Raw genomic sequence first — 23,163 nt, 5'->3', positions numbered from 1 at the left:
GCCTCCCGGGTTTAAGCCATTCTCCTGCCTCAGCCTCCCGAGTAGCTGGGGCTACAGGCGCCCGCCACCTCGCCTGGCTAGTTTTTTGTATTTTTTAGTAGAGACGGGGTTTCACCGTGTTAGCCAGGATGGTCTCGATCTCCTGACCTCGTGATCCGCCCATCTCGGCCTCCCAAAGTGCTGGGATTACAGGCTTGAGCCACCGCGCCCGGCCACGCCTGGCTAATTTTTTGTATTTTTGTATTTTTAGTTTCACCGTGTTAGCCAGGATGGTCTCAATCTCCTGACCTCGTGATCTGCCTGCCTCGGCCTCCCAAAGTGCTGGGATTACAAGTGTGAGCCACTGCGCCTGGCCTTGTTTTGGTTTTTTTGAGACGCTGTCTCACTCTGTCGCTCAGGCTGGAGTGCAATGGCATGATCTCGGCTGGCTGCAACCTCCACCTCCTGGGTTCAAGTGATTTTCCTGCCTCAGCCTCCTGAGTAGGTGGGATTACAGATGCCCGCCACCATGCTCAGCTAACTTTTGTATTTTTAATAGAGACGGGGTTCTACCATGTTGGCCAGGCTGGTCTTGAACTCCTGACCGCAGGTGATCCGCCCACCTTGGCCTCCCAAAGTGCTGGGATTACAGGCGTGAGCCTCCACACGCAGCCCTCCAGAGCCATTTTCTTATTGATGTAGGGATTTTCTATACCCCAGATTTTTTTTATTATTTATTTATTTATTTATTTATTTTTTGAGACGGAGCTCGTTCTGTCACCCAGATTGGAGTGCAGTGGCGCGATCTCAGCTCACTGCAACCTCCGCCTCCCGGGTTCAAACGATTCTTGTGCCTCGGCCTCCCCAGGAGCTGGGATGGTGTACACCACCATACCCAGCTAACTTTTCTATTTTTTAGTAAAGACAGGGTTTCACTATGTTGTCCAGGCTGGTCTGGAACTCCTGACCTCAAGTGATCTGCCCGCCTCAGCCTCCCAAAGTGCTGGCATTACAGGCGTAAGCCACCCCACCTGACCTATCATCCTGGATATTAACTCCTTCTCAGATGTGTGATTTTTTTTATTTTTATTTTTATTTTTTAAAGGGAGTCTCGCTCTGTTGCCCAGGCTGGAGTGCAGTGGTGCCATCTCGGCTCACTGCAACCTCTGCCTCCCGTGTTCAGGAGATTCTCCTGCCTCAGCCTCCCTAGTAGCTGGAATTACAGGTGTGCACCACCACACCCGGCTCATTTTTGTATTTTTAGTAGAGATGGAGTTTCACCATGTTGGCCAGGCTTGTCTCAAATTCCTGAGCTCAAGCGATCTGCCCGCCTTAGCCTCCCAAAGACCTGAGATTACAGGCGTAGCCACCACGCCTGGTCCGAGACTGTCCGAGTCTCTCTCTGTCACCCAGGCTGGAGTGCTGTGGCTGGATCTCAGCTCACTGCAAGCTCCGCCTCCCGGGTTCACGCCATTCTCCTGTCTCAGCCTCCCGGGTAGCTGGGACTACAGGCGCCGCCACGTCGCCCGGCTAGTTTTTTGTAGTTTTTAGTACAGACGGGGTTTCACCGTGTCAGCCAGGATGGTCTCGATCTCCTGACCTCGTGATCCGCCCGTCTCGGCCTCCCAAAGTGCTGGGATTACAGGCTTGAGCCACTGCGCCCGGCTCCGAGGCTGACTTTTGAGCTGGTTTTTGTACTTGCTCCGGGGTAAGGGTCCACCTTCACTCTACTGCAGAGGCCCCGCTTCCTCTGGGGGAAGTGGCCTCTGCTCTCAAACCCCTGTGTGCAGACCCTGGCCCCAGTAGGACCCAGAGGGGGCACCCAGGACAATGGAGGTCCTCATCACACTTCCTGCTCCCCTCCCAAGGGGACCAGGGCAAAGGTGGGCGCGTGCCTGGCACAGTCAGCCACAAGCCTTGCCCAGGATCTTATAGTTACTGATTCAAACCCCCGACCCTCTCCAAGCCTCGGTTTCTCCTTTGTACCCAGGAAGCTGGACCCAGCAGGTCCCCTCTCTTTGAAAACACGTGTGCCAAGTCCAGGCTGCTCAAAGAACACTTCTGGGCTGAGGATGCACAACTGAGGGAGCCTCTTCCCTCCCCACCTGCTCCATGCCCCTCCCCCACTTGCTCCATGTCCCCCACCCCCCGCCTGCTCCATGCCCCAACCCCCGCCTGCTCCATGCCCCCACCCCCGCCTGCTCCATGCCCCCACCCCCGCCTGCTCCATGCCCCCACCCCCGCCTGCTCCATGCCCCTCACCCCCGCCTGCTCCATGCCCCCACCCCCGCCTGCACCATGTCCCCCACCCCCGCCTGTTCCATGCCCCCCCCCCCAGCCTGCTCCATGCCCCCCCCCCCAGCCTGCTCCATGCCCCCACCCCCGCCTGCACCATGTCCCCCACCCCCGCCTGTTCCATGCCCCCACCCCCCAGCCTGCTCCATGCCCCTCACCCCCAGCCTGCTCCATGCCCCTCACCCCCGCCTCACCATGTCCCCCACCCCCGCCTGCACCATGTCCCCCACCCCCGCCTGTTCTGCCCCCACCCCCCAGCCTGCTCCATGCCCCCACCCCCCAGCCTGCTCCATGCCCCCACCCCCCAGCCTGCTCCATGCCCCCACCCCCGCCTGCACCATGTCCCCCACCCCCGCCTGTTCCATGCCCCCACCCCCAGCCTGCTCCATGCCCCTCACCCCCAGCCTGCTCCAGCCCTCCACCCCCCAGCCTGCTCCATGTCCCCCACCCCCCAGCCTGCTCCATGTCCCCCACCCCCCAGCCTGCTCCATGCCCCTCACCCCCACCTGCTCCATGCCCCTCACCCCCACCTGCCACAGCCTCCCCAAACCCCAGCCCCTCCTGGCACTATTTCCACCAGGACAAGAATTCTCTGAGCGCCTGGGCCATGTCTCCTCCATCGCTCACCGCACACACACAGGGAACCAGCGCCTTGTCTTGCTTCTCCTGTTCCATAACATTCTATGGCTCCCATGGCTCCCAGGTTCAGGCCCAGGCCCTCCCCAGCCACACACCACATCCAGTCAGTCTCCTCAAGCCCCACTCATGACAAGCCCCCACCTCGCCCGCCCTGCCTTCTCTGTGCCTGAGGCTGGAGTGGGATCCGCCCAGGCCCATGGCTCTCCTTGCTTTCCTTCGACCATGGTCTTTACTGGCTGACAGCTCCCCACACAGCCCTGTTCCGGCATCTTCGCCAGAAAGATGGCATTGGAAACTTAGCCCATGCCAGGAAGCCAAAGGGCCATATCCCTCCGCCAGGCTTGCCCAGGGTGCTGGTTAAGAATGCAGATTTCAACCGGGCGCGGTGGTTCATGCCTATGATCCCAGCACTTTGGGAGGCTGAGGCGGGAGGATCACTTCAGGTCAGGCGTTTTGAGACCAACCTGGCCAACACTGTGAAACCCTATCTCTAATAAAAATACAAAAATGAGCCAGGTGTGCTGCTGCACGCCTGTAGTCCCGTCTACTCGGGAGCCTGGGGAAGGAGGATCGCTTGAACCCGGGAGGTGGAGGTTGCAGTGAGCCAAGATGGTGCCACTGCACTCTAGCCTGGGCGACACAGCGAGACTCCATCTCACAAAAAAAAAAAAAAAAAAAAGCAGATTCCGGGGACCTCAAGGCTGGGGGCTGGGAGAACAGGTGTCTAGACAGGCCACGGACGCTCTGAGCCTGGAATGTGCAGCCACGCCAGGCCCCGTGCTGGTCTTGGTAGGACAGGGTTGTGTGCAGCTCCCAGGGCCTGGAGTCTGGGGGAGGCCGCCCCTGCTGCCCTGGACCCCCATCCCTGCGGCTACGCCTCCCTAGCAGGGGGACCCAGGGTGCTTAGCCGCCCCTCCTGCTGCGGGTCCCTGCCAGGGAAGGGCCCGCTGGGGACCCTGTGGGAGGTGGTGGGGGGAATAAGTGAGGGAGGGAGGGAGTGAATGAGTGAGGGAGGAGGGAATTAATGCATGAGTGAGGGAGGGAATGAATAAGTGAGGGAGGAAATGAATGAGGGAGGGAGGGAGGGAATGAGTGAGGGAGGGAATGAGTGAGTGAGGGGGGAATGAGTGAGGGAGGGAGGAAATCAGGGAGGGAATGAATGAGGGGGGGAATGAATGAGTGAGGGAGGGAATGGGTGAGGGAGGGAGGAAATGAGGGAGGGAGGGAATGAGTGAGGGAGGGAAGGAATGAATGAGGAGGGAGGAAATGAGTGATGGAAGGAAGAATGAATGAGTGAGGGAAGGAATGAGTGAGGGCGGGAATGAGTGAGGGAGGGAAGGAATGAATGAGTGAGGGAGGGAATGAATGAGGGAGGAAGGGAATGAGTGAGGGAGTGAATGAATGAGTGAGGGAGGGAATGAATGAGGGAGGGAGGGAATGAGTGAGGGAGAGAATGAATGAGCGAGGGAGGGAATGAATGAGGGAGGGAGGGAATGAGTGAGGGAGGGAATGAATGAGGGAGGGAATGAGTGAGGGAGGGAGGAAATGAAGGAGGGAGGGAATGAGTGAGGGAGGAAAGGAATGAATGAATGAGGGAGGAAATGAGTGATGGAGGGAAGGAATGAATGAGTGAGGGAAGGAATGAGTGAAGGCGGGAATGAGGGAGGGAAGGAATGAATGAGGGAGGGAATGAATGAGGGAGGGAGGAAATGAGTGAGGGAATGAATGAGTGAGGGAGGGAATGAATAAGTGAGGGAGGGAATGAGTAAGGGAGGGAAGGAACGAATGAATGAGTGAGGGAGGAAATGACTGAGGGAGGGAATGAGTGAGTGAGGGAGGAAATGAGTGAGGGAATGAATGAGTGAGGGAGCGAATGAGTGAGAGAGGGAAGGAACGAATGAATGAGTGAGGGAGGAAATGAGTGAGGGAGGGAATGAGTGAGGGAGGGAATGAGTGAGGGAGGGAGGGAATGAGTGAGGGAGGGAAGGAACGAATGAATGAATGAGGGAGGGAATGAGTGAGGGAGGGAGGGAATGAGTGAGTGAGGGAGGGAATGAATGAGCGAGGGAGGGAATGAGTGAGGGAGGGAAGGAATGAATGAATGAATGAGTGAGGGAGGGAAGGAATGAATGAGCGATGGAGGGAATGAGGGAGGGAGGGAATTAATGAGGGAGGGAATGAGTGAGGGAGGGAAGGAATGAATGAAGGAGTAAGGGAGGGAATGAGTGAGAGAGGGAATGAATGAGGGTGGGAATGAGTAAGGGAGGGAAGGGATGATTGAGTGATGGAGGGATTGAATGAATGAGTCAGGGAGGGAATGAGTGAGAGAGGGAGGGAATGAGTGAGTAGGGGAGGGAATGAATAAATGAGTGAGAGAGGGAATGAATGAATGTGGTCACTCCCCGCGGTCCCCAAGCACCCGGACACCGTGACCTTGGCGGCGGCCCCGCCGTCGGCGAAATGGGGGGCGGGGGGAACGGGAGAGCCCCGGGGCCAGCACGACCGCGCGTTGGCGAACCGAGTGTCCCGCGGGCTCGCGGGGCTGGGGCCTCTCGACCCGGTCCCGGGAGTTGCGTGGGCGGGGGGGGCGGGGTGCCCGGAAGCGCCCCTCCCCCAAGGGCTCGCCCCGCCCCCGCCGCTCGCAGTCCTCCACGCCCCGCCCCCGCCCAGGGCCCGCCCCGGGATTAGGGAGCATCCACACTTCTCCTCCCGTCGGTCATGCTCGCATTCGTCCTTTTGTACGGGGTCAGCTCATTGGGCGGATGAGAAGGTCTCCCCGCCCACCGCCCGGAAATGGCCAATTGCAAGAGGTTTCACAGGGAGCTGAACTCGCGGGAGCGTCACCGTCCTGCGACGCTTTAGGGGATCCTTAGGCCTCAGTGGTCTTTGCCCCCCGGCCCCAGGCTCTGACCCCAAGGAAACCTCGGGGACCTGTGCCTGGAGAGGTGACCGCCGGGCATCCGGGGAGCCTTTGGAGATCTCGACCTCCTTTATCCCCCGCTGCTCGCCGGCGTGTCCCCGGGTGGACGGGGGCGCCCCGAAGGGGAGTTTACAGACGCTCCCTCACATCGGGGATGCGGCTCCTTTAAGGGCGTAGGTGTCCAGGGTGCCGCCTGACTGAAAAGTTACTCCCCGGCCGGGCTCCTGGGGCGGGCCAGGGGCGCGGGCGCGCGGCGGCGGGGCGCGGGCAGCGGGGGACGCGCGGCAGCGCGGGCGGCGCTCGGGGCCGGGCGGCGGTGGCGGGGCGCGAAGCAGGCCTGCAGAGGGCAGCCCCGCACCAGGCCCCGCCCCGCGCGCCCCGCCCGCGCCAGGGTCCTCGGAGCTGCTCGGGCTGCGCGCGGAGCGGGCTCCGGAGGGAAGTCCCGAGACAAAGGGAAGCGCCGCCGCCGCCGCCCCGCTCGGTCTTCCACCTGTCCGCGACGCTCGCCGGGGCCGCGACCGCCCGAGGTGAGCGCGGGCGGGGACCGGGCCGGGGCCGTGGGGCGGGGGTCGGGCCAAGGCCTCTACTCCTATCGGGCCCGGGCCCCCGGCTGCCCCGCGCCCCGCCCCGCTGAGCCGGGCCCCGCGCCGCGGCCGAGCCTCCCGGGGAGCCCGAGAGGCCCCACGCTCGGCGCCGGTTCGGTCCGCGCTGCTGGCGCCGCGGGGCCGCGGCCCGAGCGCCCGGGCCGCCGCAGGCCTTGGGGGCCGGGGCTCCCCCACTTCGCCCCCGAGGTGCGCCTGGTGTGGGGCCGGGGCAGCCACCTGCAGCCGGGGCCCCGCGAGGCCGCGCCTTCCTCCTGCGCGGGGAGCGGCTTCCGGGGTCACTGTCGCCCCGCGGACGGAGAGGATGGGCCGCGGGGGAGAGTCTTGGATTGCAACATCGCTGGCTCGCGGGGGTGGGGGCCGGCGAGCGGGCTTGTTTTTGGTGCCTTAAAAGCAAAACAAGTCTTAAGTTTTCCTGCGCCTCTGAAGATGCTGCCCTGGCCCTTGCTGGGGCCCTGAACGTGAACGTCTCGCTGGAGGGAGAGTTTTATTGTTTTGGGGATGGGTTTTTACCGGTTGAAGAGTGGTTGGCTCTGGTAGTTAACGTGCGTGGGAGGAAGGTAAGCGAATGATTAGCTGAGCTTGTGATCATGGCCTGTAGTCACGCTTGAATCGTAGAATGAAGTGGTTTCGTTTATATAATTGGAAGTTACGCTTAGTTTCTCTGTTTGCAAAGTGCCTGTCTTTGGGGAGTTCGGTTTGTTTCCTTTTATAGGACCTACCCCAGATGTTTCTTGAAGAGCAAGAAACATTGCGTTTGGGTAGAGAAGCTCTGCAGCGGAAGACAGGACGGATCCTAAGTTTGTCCTGATTGCTCCTTCAGAGGTCCCTTCGCTAGACCACTGGGTGGTTGCTGGTGTGCGCTTGTGTGGTGTGTCAGGGTTTGGGATCTTGCTTCAGAAACATCCTGGGGGCCTGGGGCAGATCAGGTGCGGCCAGGTGAGCGTCTCCTGACTGCAGGTGCTTGGGTCTTGCAGAAGGGAACACTTCCCCAAGCCTGGGAGAGTTTGCATTTGGGTGCAGGAGGACCTTTACAGGCTGCTTTGCCAGCCGTCGTGGCGACCACCCGTTATGGAGGTGAGTGCGGTGGAGTTGTGGGAGGTGAGTGCTTTGCTCACCCTCAGCCAGGAAGTTGCTCGGAAGTCGGTGCTGTCAACCAGCAGAGCTAGGCGGTGATCCGAGAAGCTAAAGCTCAGCCGGTTCCGGGTGCCCAGCAGGAGGGCAGAAGGCAGACCTTCGGGTCGCTCCTGGTGTGCTTGGCCCTGTCCCGGTTGCTGCAGTGTCTGGGCCTTGCTTGGCTCTGATAGATGAGGATTGTTTTTGTCTTTGCGTCATAAAAGTTTCCTGCTCTAAAGGGTCTAGTAACTGCTAGCCATTCACTTAGTGCTTGTCTGTTCATTTGGAAGGGCAAATTCGATTTTCAGTGGGATTTTGAATGCTTGGTCTGTGTTGTGATTACATTGTAACAGATTGGCCACTTTCTCCAGGAGGCCAGTAGGAGGGGGAGCAGGGGGAGGGGCCTGGCTTCCACCTAGGACAGGGTGGGTGTGCACCTGTGGCTCCTTGCCCTGACGGTGCAGTTTCCTGTGATACCACCCCGTGGTGCTGAGTGCTTTGGGGCAGGGGATACAGCAACATCAGCCAGATCTTGGCGGGAGGTCTCACAGGAGCACCCGTCACGACGTCTCACAGTGATCTGAGACAGCAATAACTAGGTGCTGGGACGGGGGCCTCTAGGCGGCTCTGTCCGGTCCTCAGCAGCAGGGCTGTCTGTGGCAGGGTCCCAGGCCTGGCTGGCCTCTCTGTGGCCTGGCCTTGCCTGGCTGTGAGGATCGTGTTGCCCATGGTCCTTCAGTGTCTGGAGCACTGGCCTGGGGCTTCAGAGACCTGCCTGATTCCTGGCCCCGCTCAGACCCGGGCACCTGGGAGGTCGTGCCTCCTCAAAACCGCCATTCGCCAGGCTGCTTTGCACCGCACCAGGCACAGGCTGTGGCCGCTCATGAAGCCCACCCTGGGGCTGGGGAAGCGAGAGCTGTGAGTCCTCAAGCCACAGCTGGGCTGCTGCATGTGGAAGTGGAGGGTGGAGACACATGCAGAGAGAGCCTTGTGGTTGGCGGGAGCTCCACTCCGCTCTGGGCTCGAACCCTGCCTGCCCACAACTCAGCCCAGCTGTGTCCCCCACTTTCTCCCTGTCTGGCCCCTGGCTTCCCCCCACCCTCACTTAGAGAAGGGCATGGGGAAGGACACATGGTCCAGAGGGCAGGAGGCCTGCGGGCTCCTCTGCATCCCCGTGAGGAGGGCATGGGGAGGGACATCCCGGTGGGGCCCAGTCTGGGGCTGCCTCCAGCCCGGGCTGCCTGTCTTGGACTTAGTCGTGTAGCTGGAGGCCAGTGCCCGGATGGCCCCTGTCCCCCTCTCGTGATGCCAGCACCTGCTGACTGGAGGACCTGGGTTCCTGTGCCTGATTTTTCTCAGGCTGCCCTGAGGATCCGTGTTTGGTGAAAAGGAGCCACATCCACCTGCAGGGCAGGCGGCTCTAGCAGCCCCGCCTGGCTTCCAGCACCCTGGTTCCCTGGCGGCACTGGACCTGCCTGGGCTTCCTTGATCCCAGCCCCACCCCTGATTTCTGCTTTGCTGCCTCGGGAAGTCGTTGTGCCACCCAAAACCTGAATGTGGGCCTCTCGGAGCTCCTTCCTCAGTGGGTCTGCTGGGGACTGGGCCGTGCCTCTTTAACAAGTGCCAGGTGAGGCTGCGGCGGCTCCGGCCCAGGTGGAGCTGCTGACCTGGCCCCTTCCTGCAGCTGTGAGGTGTGTGAGGTTCGTGGGCCTGCACAGGTGCGGGCGCCATCCAGGTCACCAGGGCCCTTGTAGGGACGGCCTCCCATGGCTTGGAAGGCCTGGCGCAGCCCCCCAGCTTTGTCGAGGTGGCCTTTGTTTGGCGTTGAGATACCAGACTTGGAGGTAGCGTCAGTGTTCCCATGGACTTTGAAAACCAACGCACACTTGGGTTTGAATTCTCTGGCAGGTTTCGTACCCTGAGTGCTGTTTTTCATGGTAAAGGTGACCACCAGTAGGGTGACAGGTGAGGGTGGTGTCAAGGCTGCTGGCCCTGTCTGCCAGGTGTCCCCGGGGACAGTGCGGGCCGACAGGCTCCCGCTGGGAACCAGAAGGTGAAGGTGCCAAGCCCCTGAGGTCCCGTGCAGAAGTGTGGAGCTGGAATCTGGTGTGTGTGCCGCTGCTTCTGACCAGGGACCTGGTCCCGTACCCCATGCTCCTGCCCTGTCCCACAGGACCCGTCTGTCCCCTGAAGCCACAGGGACATGCTAGCGGCTGCAGGGTCTGGGAAGAGTGGCCCTGTGGGGGGCTCCTCTTTCAGCGAGGCTGAGCCTCTGCCCTGTGGTGCTTGTTCCGCTCTGTCTTCAACATGGTAAAACCCCATCTCTACTAAAAATACAACAATTAGCCAGCTGTGGTGGCGGGCGCCTGTAGTCCCAGCTACCGGGAGGCTGAGGCAGGAGAATTGCTTGAACTCAAGAAACGGAGGTTGCAGTGAGCCGAGATAGCGTCACTGCACTCCAGCCTGAGGGACAGAGTGAGACTCTGTCTCAAAAAAAAAAAAACAAAAGAATATTAGGTGTCCCCCGGCCCGGCTTGAGTCTCAGTTCTGAGCGCCTGAGAGTAAGGCAGGGACCCAGCCCTGCCTAGTCCCCAACTGACGGTTCAAGTGAGGACCCTGCCATGCCAGCCTCCACAGGGTGCAGAGGCTGCGGCGCGCGTCGCAGACCGGGGCTGGGGGGCATGGGGAAGGGGTCCTACCTGCCCCCCCACACCCGGTGATCTGGGAGCCACTCATGGGGCCCCCTCTGGTAGACCCCGGGGTCGGACGACGGCTTGCAGGAGGAGAGTCTCTGCTGGGCCAAGCTAGCACCTGTTAGGAGCAAGACTGCCCACTGCAGGCCGTGTGCACGTGGCGGGGCAGCAGGAGCCCGCTCGCCTCTCCTGACCCCGTGCTCTACCTCCTGTGTTCCAGGGACTCTGAACATGTCGGGGATCGCCCTCAGCAGACTCGCCCAGGAGAGGAAAGCATGGAGGAAAGACCACCCCTTTGTAAGGAGGGCTTCGGTTCCCTGTGCAGTGCCGCGGACAGCCCCCTCGGCTGAAACTGCGCCCTCCCTGCTGGGAGGGAGCTGGTCCCATGCCTGGGTCGGGCTGGTGGGACTCTTGGGCTGGTTCTCGGTGGTTTTGGTCAAACAAGATGCCACCGCACTGATGTGCTTTTGTGATTGTTTTCTCTCAGGGTTTCGTAGCTGTCCCAACAAAAAATCCCGATGGCACGATGAACCTCATGAACTGGGAGTGCGCCATTCCAGGAAAGAAAGGGGTAAGAGGCACGTGCTGCTAGCCTCCTGCCTGTCGGGGCTCAACAGATGCGTGTGGCAGCGCCACGGGGAAACTGCTCAGATCCCTGCCGTCTGTGATGGCCGCCCTTGTCCCAGGCTGCGGACAACAGGTCAGGTCCCCAGCTGTGGCCTGGCCCCCGCCCCGTGGGGACTTGAGCTCAGAAGGTGGTGCTGGCAAGGTTGGGGTGACAGCTGTGTCCCCGCCGAGGGCATTTCTGGTTGAGAAGGAAGCAGGCTGGGCCTGGCTGGGCACAGGGCTGAGCTGTGGCAGAGGGGAGGGGGCTCTGGTGTGTGTTGGGAGCAGGCCTGAGGGGCGGGCAGCCTTTGCCGGCTGGAACCCAGGATTCTGCTGTGTCCTTCCAGGTGTGGCTCAGGTCACGGGAGCTGGGTTTGCCAGAGAGCCACCCCGGCGTAAGCCGCCTCCTGGAGAATCTCCTGGGGCACAGGACTGGCGACAGCAGCCTAGGATGCCTGCTCGGGGCCCCCTGTATGTGTGTGGCCAGCAGGGCGGCCCGTGTGCCTGTCTGCTTTGCCCGGCTCCTGTGAAGCACTTGGCCGGGGACTCCAGGCCGGCGTGCACATAAGATTCATGCTCGTGAACCCTGAAGGAAGGAGAGAGCCGAGGTGTTGGTGCTGCCCGAGGCCTTGTTCCCTCCGGCCCATGCCACCCTCTGGGTTTCCCTCTGAAACTCAAAGCAGCTTCAGTCCCCCTGAACTGAGCAGTCCCAGCAGGTCTCCGCTTTGCCTGAGACATGGTGTCACTTGGGTTTGTCGCTTGTCTGAGGCTCTGCTGAGAATGTCCCTTGCTCTTCATGTTACGGCGACGCAGGTGTGCGGCCCCGAGGAAGACGGGAGTGGTGTCGGATTGTGGGGTGGCAAAGGCGCCTCGTCCAGGCAGGACCCCTGGGGCAGAGGTTGTGCTCTCGGTGCCGCTGCCCCAGTGTGCCGCCCCCAGCCCAGCCCCCGGCACCCGTCTCCTCCCCTTTCTAGGAGGGCCTTTCCGACTCACTCTCTGGGCACGGCAGAGGTCCTGACAGTCGTCGTGGTGGGGCCGGTCCAGGCTTTAGGCTGGTTTGGGAGCCGCCTCTGTCGGACTCTGGCCCCGGTGTCCTGGCAGTCCTGGGAGTTGTGTCCTAGAAGCGAGCCCCTTCCTCCTGGGCTGGCCTGAGGCAGGCGAGCAGCCATCTCACCACAGTTTGTTTCCCTGCAGACTCCGTGGGAAGGAGGCTTGTTTAAACTGCGGATGCTTTTCAAAGATGATTATCCATCTTCACCACCAAAATGTAAGTAGCTCGCTGTTCTGTGTCCTGGAAGTCGGCCTGCTCCTGTGGGCATTGGAGTCCTCTCCAAAGAGGCCCCTGGCTGTGGCCGTGGCGCCCTGGGCCGGGCGATCCACGTGGAGCTGGGAGGAAGATCACAGACTTGGAGGTCGGCTTTGATCCCTGATCCCGGCTCAGGCTGCAGATTCGAGTCTGTTTCCAGCTCCGGGGGTGGGCGGTGCACGTAATAGACTTAGTCTCTCATCCCAGCTAATTGGCTGTGAAGCTCCACAGTCCTGTGGAGGGAGGGGCTGTGAGATCCAGGCTGGAGCTCCTGGGCTAGGAGTGCCTGGACCCTCAGCGGTTGTTGGCGATAAAGACAGAGGATTTGGTGCCCACAAGACCCCGGGCCTGGACGGGACGGATGTGCAGAAGGACCGTCATTCAGAGTCTCACCCTCTGAGGATTTATCTTGCTCCACCTTCTTACTGCTTTTCCTGTGGTCTCTCACGTTCTCTCCCAACCGTGGCTGTGTCTGCAGCCTGGGCAGACACAGCCTGGGCGTAGAGTAGGTGAACAGCAGAGAAGGCGTGGGAAGAAAGGGCTGAGGCTGGGTTCGAAATCGAGCCTGCAGCTAAGTGAATGATCTCAGTCAGTTCAGCAGAACTCAGGAGAGGAAGGAGGGGGCTGCCGCGTCCCTGCCCTCCCGTAGCTGGAAATCGGCGGGCCCTGTCTGGTGAGTTCCACGCGTTAACACGTGCCCAGCACCTAGAGAGTGCCTGGCCACGGCGCGGCGAGAGCGGTGTGTGAAAGCTTCCCCTGCGACTCGCTCAAGACACACAAGTGTTTTCCACGGCGGCACCGACCGGAGGAGCTCGAGGGCTGCTGGCGGCACCACGCGGCTGAGACTTCCTTCATTTTGGATTGTCCTTTGCTGTTTGATTTTTTTTTTTTTTTTACCATGAGTGGATATTAAGATGATTTATTTTAATTAAGAAAAACACAAGAATGAGACAGAGGAGCTGCTTTCATTTATTCTGTTCAACCAGTTATTGGAATTCCAAGCAAATGCAGCAAGACGAGAAAGGTCACAGTGGAAGAGGCGGCGAGGAAGGCCGGGACAACAGCTTACTAAAGCTGAGGCTCAAGCAAGGCTGGGCGCGGTGGCTCACGCCTGGAATCCCAGCACTTTGGGAGGCCGAGGTGGGAGGATCACCTGAGATGAAGACCAGCCTGGTCAACATGGAGAAACTCCATCTCTGCTAAAAAAAAAAAAAAAAAAATACAAAAATTGGCAGGTGTGGTGGTGGGTGCATGTAATCCCGCTACTTGGGAGGCTGAGGCAGGAGAAGTGCTTGAACCCAGGAGGCAAAGTTGCGGTGAGCCGAGATCGCACCACTGCACTCCAGCCTGGGCAGCAGAGCAAGACCCTGTCCCAAAAAAAGAAAAATAACACGGGACATGGTGAAGGAAACAAAACTAAATAAATACAGAAATAAAATAGAGATTGAGATATACACAAATCTGCTTTTATATCATTTCAGTGAGCAAGGATTTAAAACTATGCCATTTATAGCAGCTTGAAATACATTGGAATACAACAAAAGATTGGTTCAGGACTTCTCTACTGAAAACTGTAGAATATTCCAAGGGAAGCCCAGGCTGGCCTGAGCAGTCACTGAGCTCTGCGTTGCGTGTGGAGGGGAAGACACGATGTTGCACAGGCGGCCCTTCTCTCCAGGCCCATCTGTGGATTCTGTGTGATTCCAGCTGGAGTCAAGCACATCTTGGTGGAAACTGTCCCATGGACTCTGGAAATGCAGAAATGCAGAGGCCTTGGCTTCTTGGTAGGGGTGGCGAGACCCAGGCTGAGGCGCTGTGGGTGCACAGCACACCCCCCCCACCCCACCACCCCCCCGCCAGATCTGCCACGGGACGCGGTGATAGAGACTGCGGGATTGCTGAGAAGACAGGCAGGCAGACCTGCGGACAGAGTGAGGAGTCTGGAGGCCACGCTGGTGGTGGCTTGGGCTGTGACAGGACCAGTCCTAAGGGATATTCCCGCGGGAGAAACGAGCCCTGCCTCCCACCGTAGAGAAACAGCTTCCAGATGGATTGTGGTGCCCAAGCGGAACAGCGTGGAGAGGAAGACCCAGGAGGGCGTCTCGCGAGCTCTGGCAGGCAGAGATCTGTTCACCGGGGATGCAGTGAAGTGCTGGCCGGGGGAGACCGACGAGGTGACTAAATGGAAATGAAGAATCTCTATCCTAAAGAGTGCAGTTGGCGCCAGGCAGGTGGGCACACCGTAGTCTATGTATGTGCCTCAGCCCTCACCCTGAATCTACCAAGAGTTCCTGGGAATCTGTAAGAAGGCAGACAGCCATGAGGCCTCCACCCGACCAGCAAATGCGGCAGGGATGCCTGGCTTTGCCAAAGAGTGGAAGCCTCCGCAGTGGGATCTGTCGTACCGCACAGGGCAGCAGACAGCCGCAGCACAGGGCAGCAGGAGCCTGAACCACCGCTGGAGAAGGCAGATGTTCTGAACGTTTCCCCTGGACGCTGCCTGCCGCGCTGGTGGAAGCCGAGCTCATGCTGTAGGGCCTGGCTGTTCACTCGAGTCAATCAAGGTTCACAGAAACACGTGTGTGTCCACCAGCGGCACAAGTGGGTGCCCGTGTCACTCCCGCTTGCCACAGCCCAGAAGTCCTAGGATGACAGATGGGGAAGAGTGAGGAGGCCTCATGACCCCTGGCGGACAGTCCAGACAGGAGGCCCCCCTTCTGTTCCTTCTGCGAAGCGTAGCAGCCTCTAAGCTGGGGGCCATGAGGAAGTAGGAGGCAGCCTCCACCTTGGGAGGGCCTGGCGTTGCTGGCGTCCAGCATCTCTGCCTTTCTGTGGGCAAGTTGTGATTGGTAGAAGAAATGAGATTGAGAAATCAGATTAAATTGAAATTAGGCACTTGTGTTTGCCAAAAGATTCTCTTAGAAGAGTAAAAAGTAGGGCTGGGCACAATGGCTCACACCTGTAATCCCAGCACTTTGGGAGTCCGAGGCCAGTGGATCGCTTAAGGTCAGGAGTTTGAGAGCAGCCTGACCCACATGGAGAAACCCCGTCTCTACTAAAATAGAAAAATTAGCCAAGTGTGATGGCGGGTGCCTGTCATCCCAGCTACTCTAGAGGCTGAGGTGAGGTGGGAGAATGACTGGAACCTGGGAGGCGAAGGCTGCAGTGAGCCGAGATCATGTCCCTCTAGCCTGGGCAACAGAGTGAAACTCCATATCGAAAAATTTTAAAAGCAAAAACTCAAGCCCCGAGCAGAAGAGGCCTGTACGTGTCACTTGAAGAACTCGGAAGCAGTCGCCAGGAAGCGGTCCGGCCGAAAGGGGCGCTCCGCGGTCACCAGGAGGCACAGTTTAGCACCATGGAGTGGCCGCTGTGCACCTCACCCAGTGGCTGGAATCCGCCAGCGACCGCCTGCATGAGCATCCTGGAAGCAGCACGGCTTGAGGGCCGATGCCGTGACCCCACATTCCACAGCAACACACTCACGCCCGTGTGCACACTCAGGATGGCCACGCAGCTGCTGGTGTCGCCTGTGGGCTCCTGCGGCGTGGGATGGTCCACTGTGTGGGATGGTCGCAGCGTGGGACCGTCTGCGGTGGTGTCCTCAGTGCCTTCTCCAGGGAGTGTGCCCTGTGCGTCTCCATGGGACCTGAAGTCCAGGAAGCTGCCCATGGGTGTTGGAGTTGGGTTTACGGGGCAGAGGCAGTGGTCGGTAGGAGCGAGTGCTCGGGAAGCTGTAGGTGTTCGTGGCGCGTTGGCTTTGAGAGAATTCCTCAGGCTGCGCTGGACTTGCTGCACTGTGTGTCCTCCATAGCATTGAGGAGAATGCCCAGGGAAAAGACGGGAAATAGCCTAGAATATCAACTGTGAAGGCCCTGATGGGGCTAATGGTGGCAAACTTCTTTGCTTTTTTGTAAAGAAATAACAGAGGGTCCTAAAAGCCCGTGTGTCCTGGAAGCAGAGGGTCTGCGTCGGAACTGCTGACTCTGGAAGGGCCTTGGCTATGTCCCTGGACGTCTCCTGCAGCTCCTCCTGTCTCCCCTGAGTCTGGCCCAGCTGGGAAGGACGTGGGGGCCACAGGTTAAGTGGCCACCCGGGGTCCCTGGTTCCCAGACTGCCTGGCTGTGCCGGGAGTTCTGTCCTAGGAGAGACACAGCTTCGTCTCTGGCCTGCGGCCGTGTCCCCAAGGCTCTGTCCCCTGCGTGCAAAGGTGGATATGCCTTCCTCTTGTCTCCTCATGGCCACAGTTTTATTTTTTTGAAAAGTTACTGGCCAAATAACCTGGCTCCCAACCCAGCGGCCCAGTGTGGGGAGGGGGGTGATGGGGGAAGGACATGACTCGGGGACAGTGCCTGCCTGCAAAAAGCGCTTCCTTTCTTCCTCCTCCTCCAGGTAAATTCGAACCACCGTTATTTCACCCGAATGTGTACCCCTCGGGGACAGTGTGCCTGTCCATCTTAGAGGAGGATAAGGACTGGAGGCCAGCCATCACAATCAAACAGGTACGGGGCCTCCGCCACCCATATGGGCAGGGCTGCCTCAGTCTCCCCTCCGGACGCGGGGGGGTCTGCAGTCATTCTCAGTGGCTGAGGCCGAGTCTCACGGTGTCTCCCTTTCAGACTGCTCACACCCCTGTCTTGTGTTTTTGTTTCTGGCACAGATCCTATTAGGAATACAGGAACTTCTAAATGAACCAAATATCCAAGATCCAGCTCAAGCAGAGGCCTACACGATTTACTGGTTAGTAGCAGCCCTTGCCCCGCTGCTGGCAGCTCCTCTCCATCCCAGGCAAGGCCGCCTGGCAGGAGGGGAGTGGAGCACACAGGCTCACCCTAGAGACAGCCAGGGTCCACCCCTCCAGGGGAAGGTCGGGGGCCATAAACCCTGTGGGCAGCAGGCACTGACGCACACGGGGTCTGCGGTGGGCATGGACGGTGCCGGAGCCCTGTCTGGGGGAGGGAGCAGGCCAGGTGACGGGGCCTGTCTTGGGCCCCTATTAGTAGGGGAAGGACCCTGGCCGTAGGTGCTGGAGGAGGCCATGCTGAGGGGCCTGTCCACCTGCTCAGCCTCCTGTGGACCCCAGCCTCCTGCACTGCCCCTGCTGCTTATCCCCAACCCTCCATACTTGGTTCCTCCTGTTGGGGGGCCCAGCCCAGCAGAGCTCAGTGATGTGATGCTGTCACATAGACCCTGGGCTCCTGTGAGGTGCTGTCCCTGTGAGGTGCTGCTGTGGCTACAAGGGTTCCCGTGGTCCTGGGGTCACTGTCTGCACTGAGGAGGGCCTGGTGTGAGTTAGGATGCAGACGACAGCCAAACAGTGCTGAGGACAGCAGGGAGGACCCTGCCCTGAGCAGACGCCACGAGCCTGCCTGTCCCGTCCCCAGCCCTGGGGGCCGCCTCTGCAGCTGCTCTGGGCAGATCCATAAGAAGGTGGGTCAGGGGCTCCGACTCCCACTGCTGCACCTGCAGTGTTGAGAAACCCAGCCCCATCTCAGCGTGGGTCCCCACACCTCTGAGGGGGTCTCGGGGGCCCCAGTGGCCGGGGACCCAGGAGGCTCCCCCTGCAGCCACCCCACACGTGCCTGCCACCATGGACATCAGGGGCCCGCTCCCTCCAGGGGTGTCTCCTGGTTGGAAGTGGGAGGCTGAGGGGTCACCATTGACCTAAGCCCAGCCCACACAGGTTGTGAGGAAAAGCACCTGGTTTGGGCCAGGCGCAGTAGCTCACGCCTGTAATCCCAGCACTTTGGGAGGCCAAGGTGGGCGAATCACGAGATCAGGAGTTTGAGACCAGCCTGACCAACATAGTGAAACCCCATCCCTACTAAAAATACAAAAAATTAATTGGGCGTAGTGCTGGGTGCCTGTAATCCCAGCTACTCGGGAGACTGAGGCAGGAAAATCGCTTGAACCCAGGAGGCGGAGGTTGCAGTGAGCTGAGATCGTGCCGCTGCGCTCCAGCCTGGCGACAGAGCAGGACAGAGCAGGATGCCATCTCAAAACAAAGAAAGCTCCTGGTTTTGGAGAGACGTGTTTCTCCCTGGATGCAGGCCCAGCCCAGGTGTCTGCAAGGTGCCCTCCCTGCGGGCTGAGGGTGGGACAGAGGCCCCAGGCAGGGAGCAGTTGTCACAGCAGCCACCCCAGCCTCAGCCTGGCTCCCCTGCACACCTCAGACGCTCAGTCAGCCGAGCCATTGCTGGAACTGGCTCGTGGGATGTGGCGTGACCTGGGTTGTGTGTTGGCCTGCTGTGCCCTAGGAGTTCCCTGAAACGCATTCCACGGGGCAGGAAGCCACAGTCCTCACGAGTGTCCACATGGCTCTTGAGGTGGAAAATGTTTTTTTTTTTTTTTTTTTTTTTTTTTTGAAACAGTCTCATTCTGTCACCCAGGCTGGAGTGCAGTGATATGATCTCAGCTCACTTCAGCCTCCACCTCCCAGGTTCAAGTGATTCTCCTGCCTCAGCCTCCCAAGTAGCTGGGATTACAGGTGCACACCACCACACTTGGCTAATTTTTGTATTTTTAGTAAAGACAGGGTTTCACCATGTTGTCCAGGCTGATCTTGAATTCCTGACCTCAGGTGATCCACCCTCCTTGCCCTCCCAAAGTGCCGGGATTACAGGCGTGAGCCACCGTGCCTGGAAAATGTTTTCCAGGCCAAGTGTGGTGGCTCACGCCTGTAATCCGGCACTTTGGGAGGCCAAGGTGGCCTGATCAGTTGAACCCAGGAATTCATGACCAGACTGGGCAATATAGCAAGATCCCATCTCTACAAAAAATTTAAAAATTTTCCAGGTGTGGTGGCTCATGCCTGTAATCCCAAAGCTTTGCAAGGCCACTGCGGGAGGGTTGCCTGAGCCTGGGAATTGGAGACCAGCCTGGGCAGCAAGGCAAGACCGCCTCTCAAAAAAAAAAAAAAAAAGTTAAGCCAGGCATGGTGGTGCACGCCTGTAGTCCCAGCTATTTGGGAGGCTGAGGTGGGAGGATCGCTTGAGCCCAGGAGGTTGATGCTACAGTGAGCCGAGATTGCAGCACTGCACTCCAGCCTGGGTGACAGAGCAAGACCCCGTCTCAAAAAAAAAGTAGGCTGGGCATGGTGGCTCACGCCTGTAATCCCAGCATTTTGGGAGACTGAGTCGGGCAGATCACGAGGTCAGGAGATGGAGACCGTCCTGGCTAACATGGTGAAACCCCGTCTCTAGTAAAAATACAAAAAGATTAGCTGGGTATGGTGGTCCCAGTAGCCGTAGGCCCAGCTACTTGGGAGGCTGAGGCAGGAGAGTGGCGTGAACCCAGGAGGCTGAACTTGCAGTGAGCCGAGATCGTGCCACTGCACTCCAGCCTGGACAACAGAGCGAGACTCTGTCTCAAAAAAAAAAAACAAATGTTTTCCTGCCTAGCCCTTAGTTGGTCTGCCATCCCCAGCATGGTGTGGGCGTGAGCTCTGTCTGGCCTGCACCCCATTTGCTGACCATCTCCGGAGCTGGGCTGTGGCTCCCACTTGCCGCATGGGCCAGGCAGGTCGCAGTCCCCCACCCTGTGTGACTCTCCCCTGTGTCTCCTGGGCTTGGTGCCTGCTGGGCTGCACTGTACACTTGTGTTCACGTAAACGTTCTTTCTCCTACAAACATCACTTGAAAAGCGCCCTTTGTGAAGCATGTTTGCAGGTTTCAGTCCTTTTTCCTGGGTTTCGTGGAGGCCTTGGGCCGTGTTCTTGCCCTGGCAGGTGCCTCTTCTCGGGGCCCCTGCTTGGTAAAGGCAGAGCTGGGACATGTGGCTACTGCCTCTGGTTCCTTCCATGCCCACCCAGCTGAGCTGCTCTGCCCTGGGGCCAGCCGGTGGTCCAAGGAGGGCGCTGGGGTCTGGGGTGCAGTCCAGGCCCTTGGCCTGGGTCGGGGTGGCACCTGCACTGCTGCCGTCCTGGGCTGTTGGCCTTCACTCTGCACCATGCCTGGCTTGGCTCAGTGTCTCAGACCAGGTCCAATCCTGGCGAGACTGCCAGCACTGCTACCTCAGCAACCACCTCCATGAATGTCACAGTGTTCCCCCATCCTCAAGGTCACACTGCCCCGTGTCCCATCAGCCCCTAGGTGCAGCCTGGGCAGCTGTTTGCAGGTGGAACTTCACTCTGCCCAGCTCCGGACCTGTTCTCTGATAACGCCTGCACTGCCCAGCTGGGGCACCACCCCCTTCCGAACCAGGCCTGCCTTCCCACACCTTTGCCCCCGGGGCTGAGAGCCTCCTGGAAAAGCCCTCCGGAAGTTTCTGTCTGTTTTGGGGAGTTGGGGAAGAACAGTGGCAAGCAATCAGTGTTTCAGTTTATTAGCACTGGCCCTAGACTTACAGAAAAGAGAAGCTGCTGATTGCTAGTTAGGACCAGACTGGTGACAATGTTGCAGACCCCCTGGTGTGGGTCCCCTGGGGCCTGAGCCCTCCTCGCAGCCCTGCGGGGCCCCTCTGTCCTCCTCTGACATCACATGCACCCAGCATGGGTTCCTCTCCTCCCTGCTCTTCTGTCCCCCTCAGACCACAGGACAGTCTCAGCCAGGTCAGAGCCAGCCTGGGCTCCGCACCTCGCAGGCCTCCCTGCGTCTCCGGGCTTCCTGCTTCTGTTACTGTCATGAGCTCCACACTGCCCTCACCCAGGAGGGCCCGTCCTGCAGCCTGGTCTGCCGAGCTGGCTCTGGAGCCAGCGTGTGGTCCAGGCTGCTCAGCCCCTAACACACGTCTTTTCTTTTGACCTCCTCAGCCAAAACAGAGTGGAGTACGAGAAGAGGGTCCGAGCACAAGCCAAGAAGTTTGCGCCCTCATAAGCAGCGACCTTGTGGCATCGTCAAAAGGAAGGGATTGGTTTGGCAAGAACTTGTTTACAACATTTTTGCGAATCTAAAGTTGCTCCGTACAATGGCGAGTCACCTGGGGGGGTTGGGCGGGCGCCATCTTCCATTGCCGCCGTGGGTGCGCGGTCTCAATTCGCTGAATTGCCCGTTTCCATACAGGGTCTCTTCCTTCGGTCTTTTGTATTTTTGATTGTTATGTAAAACTCGCTTTTATTTTAATATTGATGTCAGTATTTCAACTGCTGTAAAATGATAAACTTTTATACTTGGGTAAGTCCCCCAGCAGCGACTCCTCGCTCTGGGATGCAGGCATGCTTCTCACCGTGCAGAGCTGCACTTGGCCCCGGCTGGCTGTATGGAAATGCACCCTCCCTCCTGCCGCTCCTCTCTAGAACCTGGGCTGTGCTGCTTTTGAGCCTCAGACCCCAGGTCAGCATCTCGGTTCTGCGCCACTTCCTTTGTGTTTATATGGCGTTTTGTCTGTGTTGCTGTTTAGAGTAAATAAACTGTTTATATAAAGGTTTTGGTTGCATTATTATCATTGAAAGTGTGAGGAGGCGGCCTCCGAGTGTCCCGCCCTCCCCACCTGGCTGCAGCCCCACCACGGACCAGGACCAAGCTCTCCCATCTGCTTTGGATGTACCCAGGCTGTGTGGCTCCGTCTTGCCCTGAATCTTTGTAAACAGGGCTGTGTACAAAGTGCTGCTGAGGTTTCTGTGCTCCCCGGATCTTCAGGCTGTAGAGCGCTGGGCAGCTAAGATCTGCATAGGTCGGGATTGGCGTTGAGACCCTGGCAAGTGTGCACCGGTGCCAGCTGTCTACAGGGCCACAGGGCCAGGTCCAGACCAGGGCTGGAGGCTGTGTGAGGACTCCTATCCAGGCCGCCTGCTGGCGAGGGTGCCCCTCCTCAGTGGCCGGGTCACAGGGATGGAGCCGTGCTGTGCACAGGGTGCCACCTCGGGTGTCTGTCCCTCACGTCTTCCAGAGGCAGCCTTGCTACCACCCCTGGCAAACACGGGGTGCTTTTTCCAGGAGAACCCACAGCCATGGCCCCTCCAGGGAGTGCCAGGTGGAGGGCCCTGGGCGGCCTGTGTCTGGAATTCATCCTGAGGTTGCCTGAGCGTGGCCTCTTGTGGGGAGGCTGTGGCGCTCAGAAGCCGCCCTGATGCTGAGCCCTCTGCAAAGGCTGGGCCGGCGGGCTGCCTGAGCCGTGGCTGAGCTGCTGTAAGAAGTGGCCTGGCTGGGAAGTTGGGTGCCAGTCACCTCCCAGCAGGAAGGTGAAGTGGACAGATGGGAAGCCCTGGGGGACACAGCCCGGCTCCCAGCCCTCCAGCCTCCGACCCGCCACCCAGTCTCCACATCCTAGCAAGCCTGGCCCTCCTCAGTCTCGTTTCGAGACCTGGGGCTGGAGCTGGCCCTGCTGCCCTGGCGCACCCCGCCCGGCGGCTGAGCTGGGTCTCGGTGGCCCAAGTGCAGGGTTCCAAGGGGGCGGGGCAGGTGCTCCCCAAAAGAGCCAAGAATGCGGGGAGGGCGCCCCAGGGCCCTGGGAAGGGGAGCGCGGCTGCTGTTGGCTGGGAATCGAAGTTAGAGGTGACTTCCAAAGGCCCCTCCGAGCCGGCAGTGCCCCCCGTACCCCCGGTGGCTCTGCGGTGCCAGTGCCTTGTTCGTTTTCCTGGTTACGTGCTCTGCAGTCACTGAGCTCTCGGTCTGACGTGTGGTTTGTTTATAATGCAGGGGGCCTTACCTGGGGAATTCAGCTGGTTTGAATATTTGTAGCCCGCTCCCAGAATGTCTTATTTTGTAATGACTGAACTACATTTAGTAATAGTTACACATGTATACGGTTAATATATATGGAAATTCAATATATTTTGTAGTTAATGTATTCTAAAGTAACAGATGTTTCTAGCCAATCGTAGTGACTTCAGCTAATGAAATGTTCCTTTTGTAGTACCACAGTCCTCGGCCTAAGGAAGGACATGAACCTTGTCACAGGAGGGCTCTGAAACGCGGTCACCTTTGTTTAGCGGAAGGGAGAGAGTGTGTTCCCGGCATGAGGTGCCTCAGAATTAATAAAGAATTGTGGGCAATGGGTTTACCACTGTATCTGAGAATCCACCAATTAAAGCATTTGCACAGACCGCGGCCTCCCGGGTGTGTGCTTTCC

At 59.2% G+C, this 23,163-nt stretch overlaps 1 protein-coding gene across 3 annotated transcripts; it reads left to right on the top strand.

Moving 5' to 3' along the window:
- The first annotated feature begins 5,472 nt into the window (after positions 1 to 5,472).
- On the top strand, positions 5,473 to 23,136 carry UBE2I (ubiquitin conjugating enzyme E2 I). 3 transcript variants are annotated; one of them, XM_033236299.1, is made up of 7 exons: positions 5,473 to 6,006; positions 10,465 to 10,541; positions 10,732 to 10,815; positions 12,045 to 12,117; positions 16,549 to 16,658; positions 16,817 to 16,896; positions 20,906 to 23,136. In XM_033236299.1, exons 2-7 carry the CDS (start codon positions 10,476 to 10,478, stop codon positions 20,967 to 20,969), a joined length of 477 nt encoding a protein of 158 aa, XP_033092190.1. In that variant the 5' UTR covers positions 5,473 to 6,006; positions 10,465 to 10,475; the 3' UTR covers positions 20,970 to 23,136. The 3 variants fall into 3 exon arrangements, with proteins under 3 accessions (XP_033092190.1, XP_033092191.1, XP_033092189.1); XM_033236300.1 differs by lacking the exon at positions 5,473 to 6,006 and adding an exon at positions 6,102 to 6,360; XM_033236298.1 differs by lacking the exon at positions 5,473 to 6,006 and adding an exon at positions 6,762 to 6,995.
- The last annotated feature ends 27 nt before the right edge of the window (positions 23,137 to 23,163 follow it).

The sequence above is a fragment of the Trachypithecus francoisi genome, unplaced genomic scaffold, assembly GCF_009764315.1.
Source record: "Trachypithecus francoisi isolate TF-2019V2 unplaced genomic scaffold, Tfra_2.0 Lachesis_group15, whole genome shotgun sequence".
NCBI classification, from domain to species: domain Eukaryota; kingdom Metazoa; phylum Chordata; class Mammalia; order Primates; family Cercopithecidae; genus Trachypithecus; species Trachypithecus francoisi.
The sequence above is the reverse complement of the archived record's forward strand: the minus strand, read 5'-3'. Positions and strand labels throughout refer to the sequence as shown.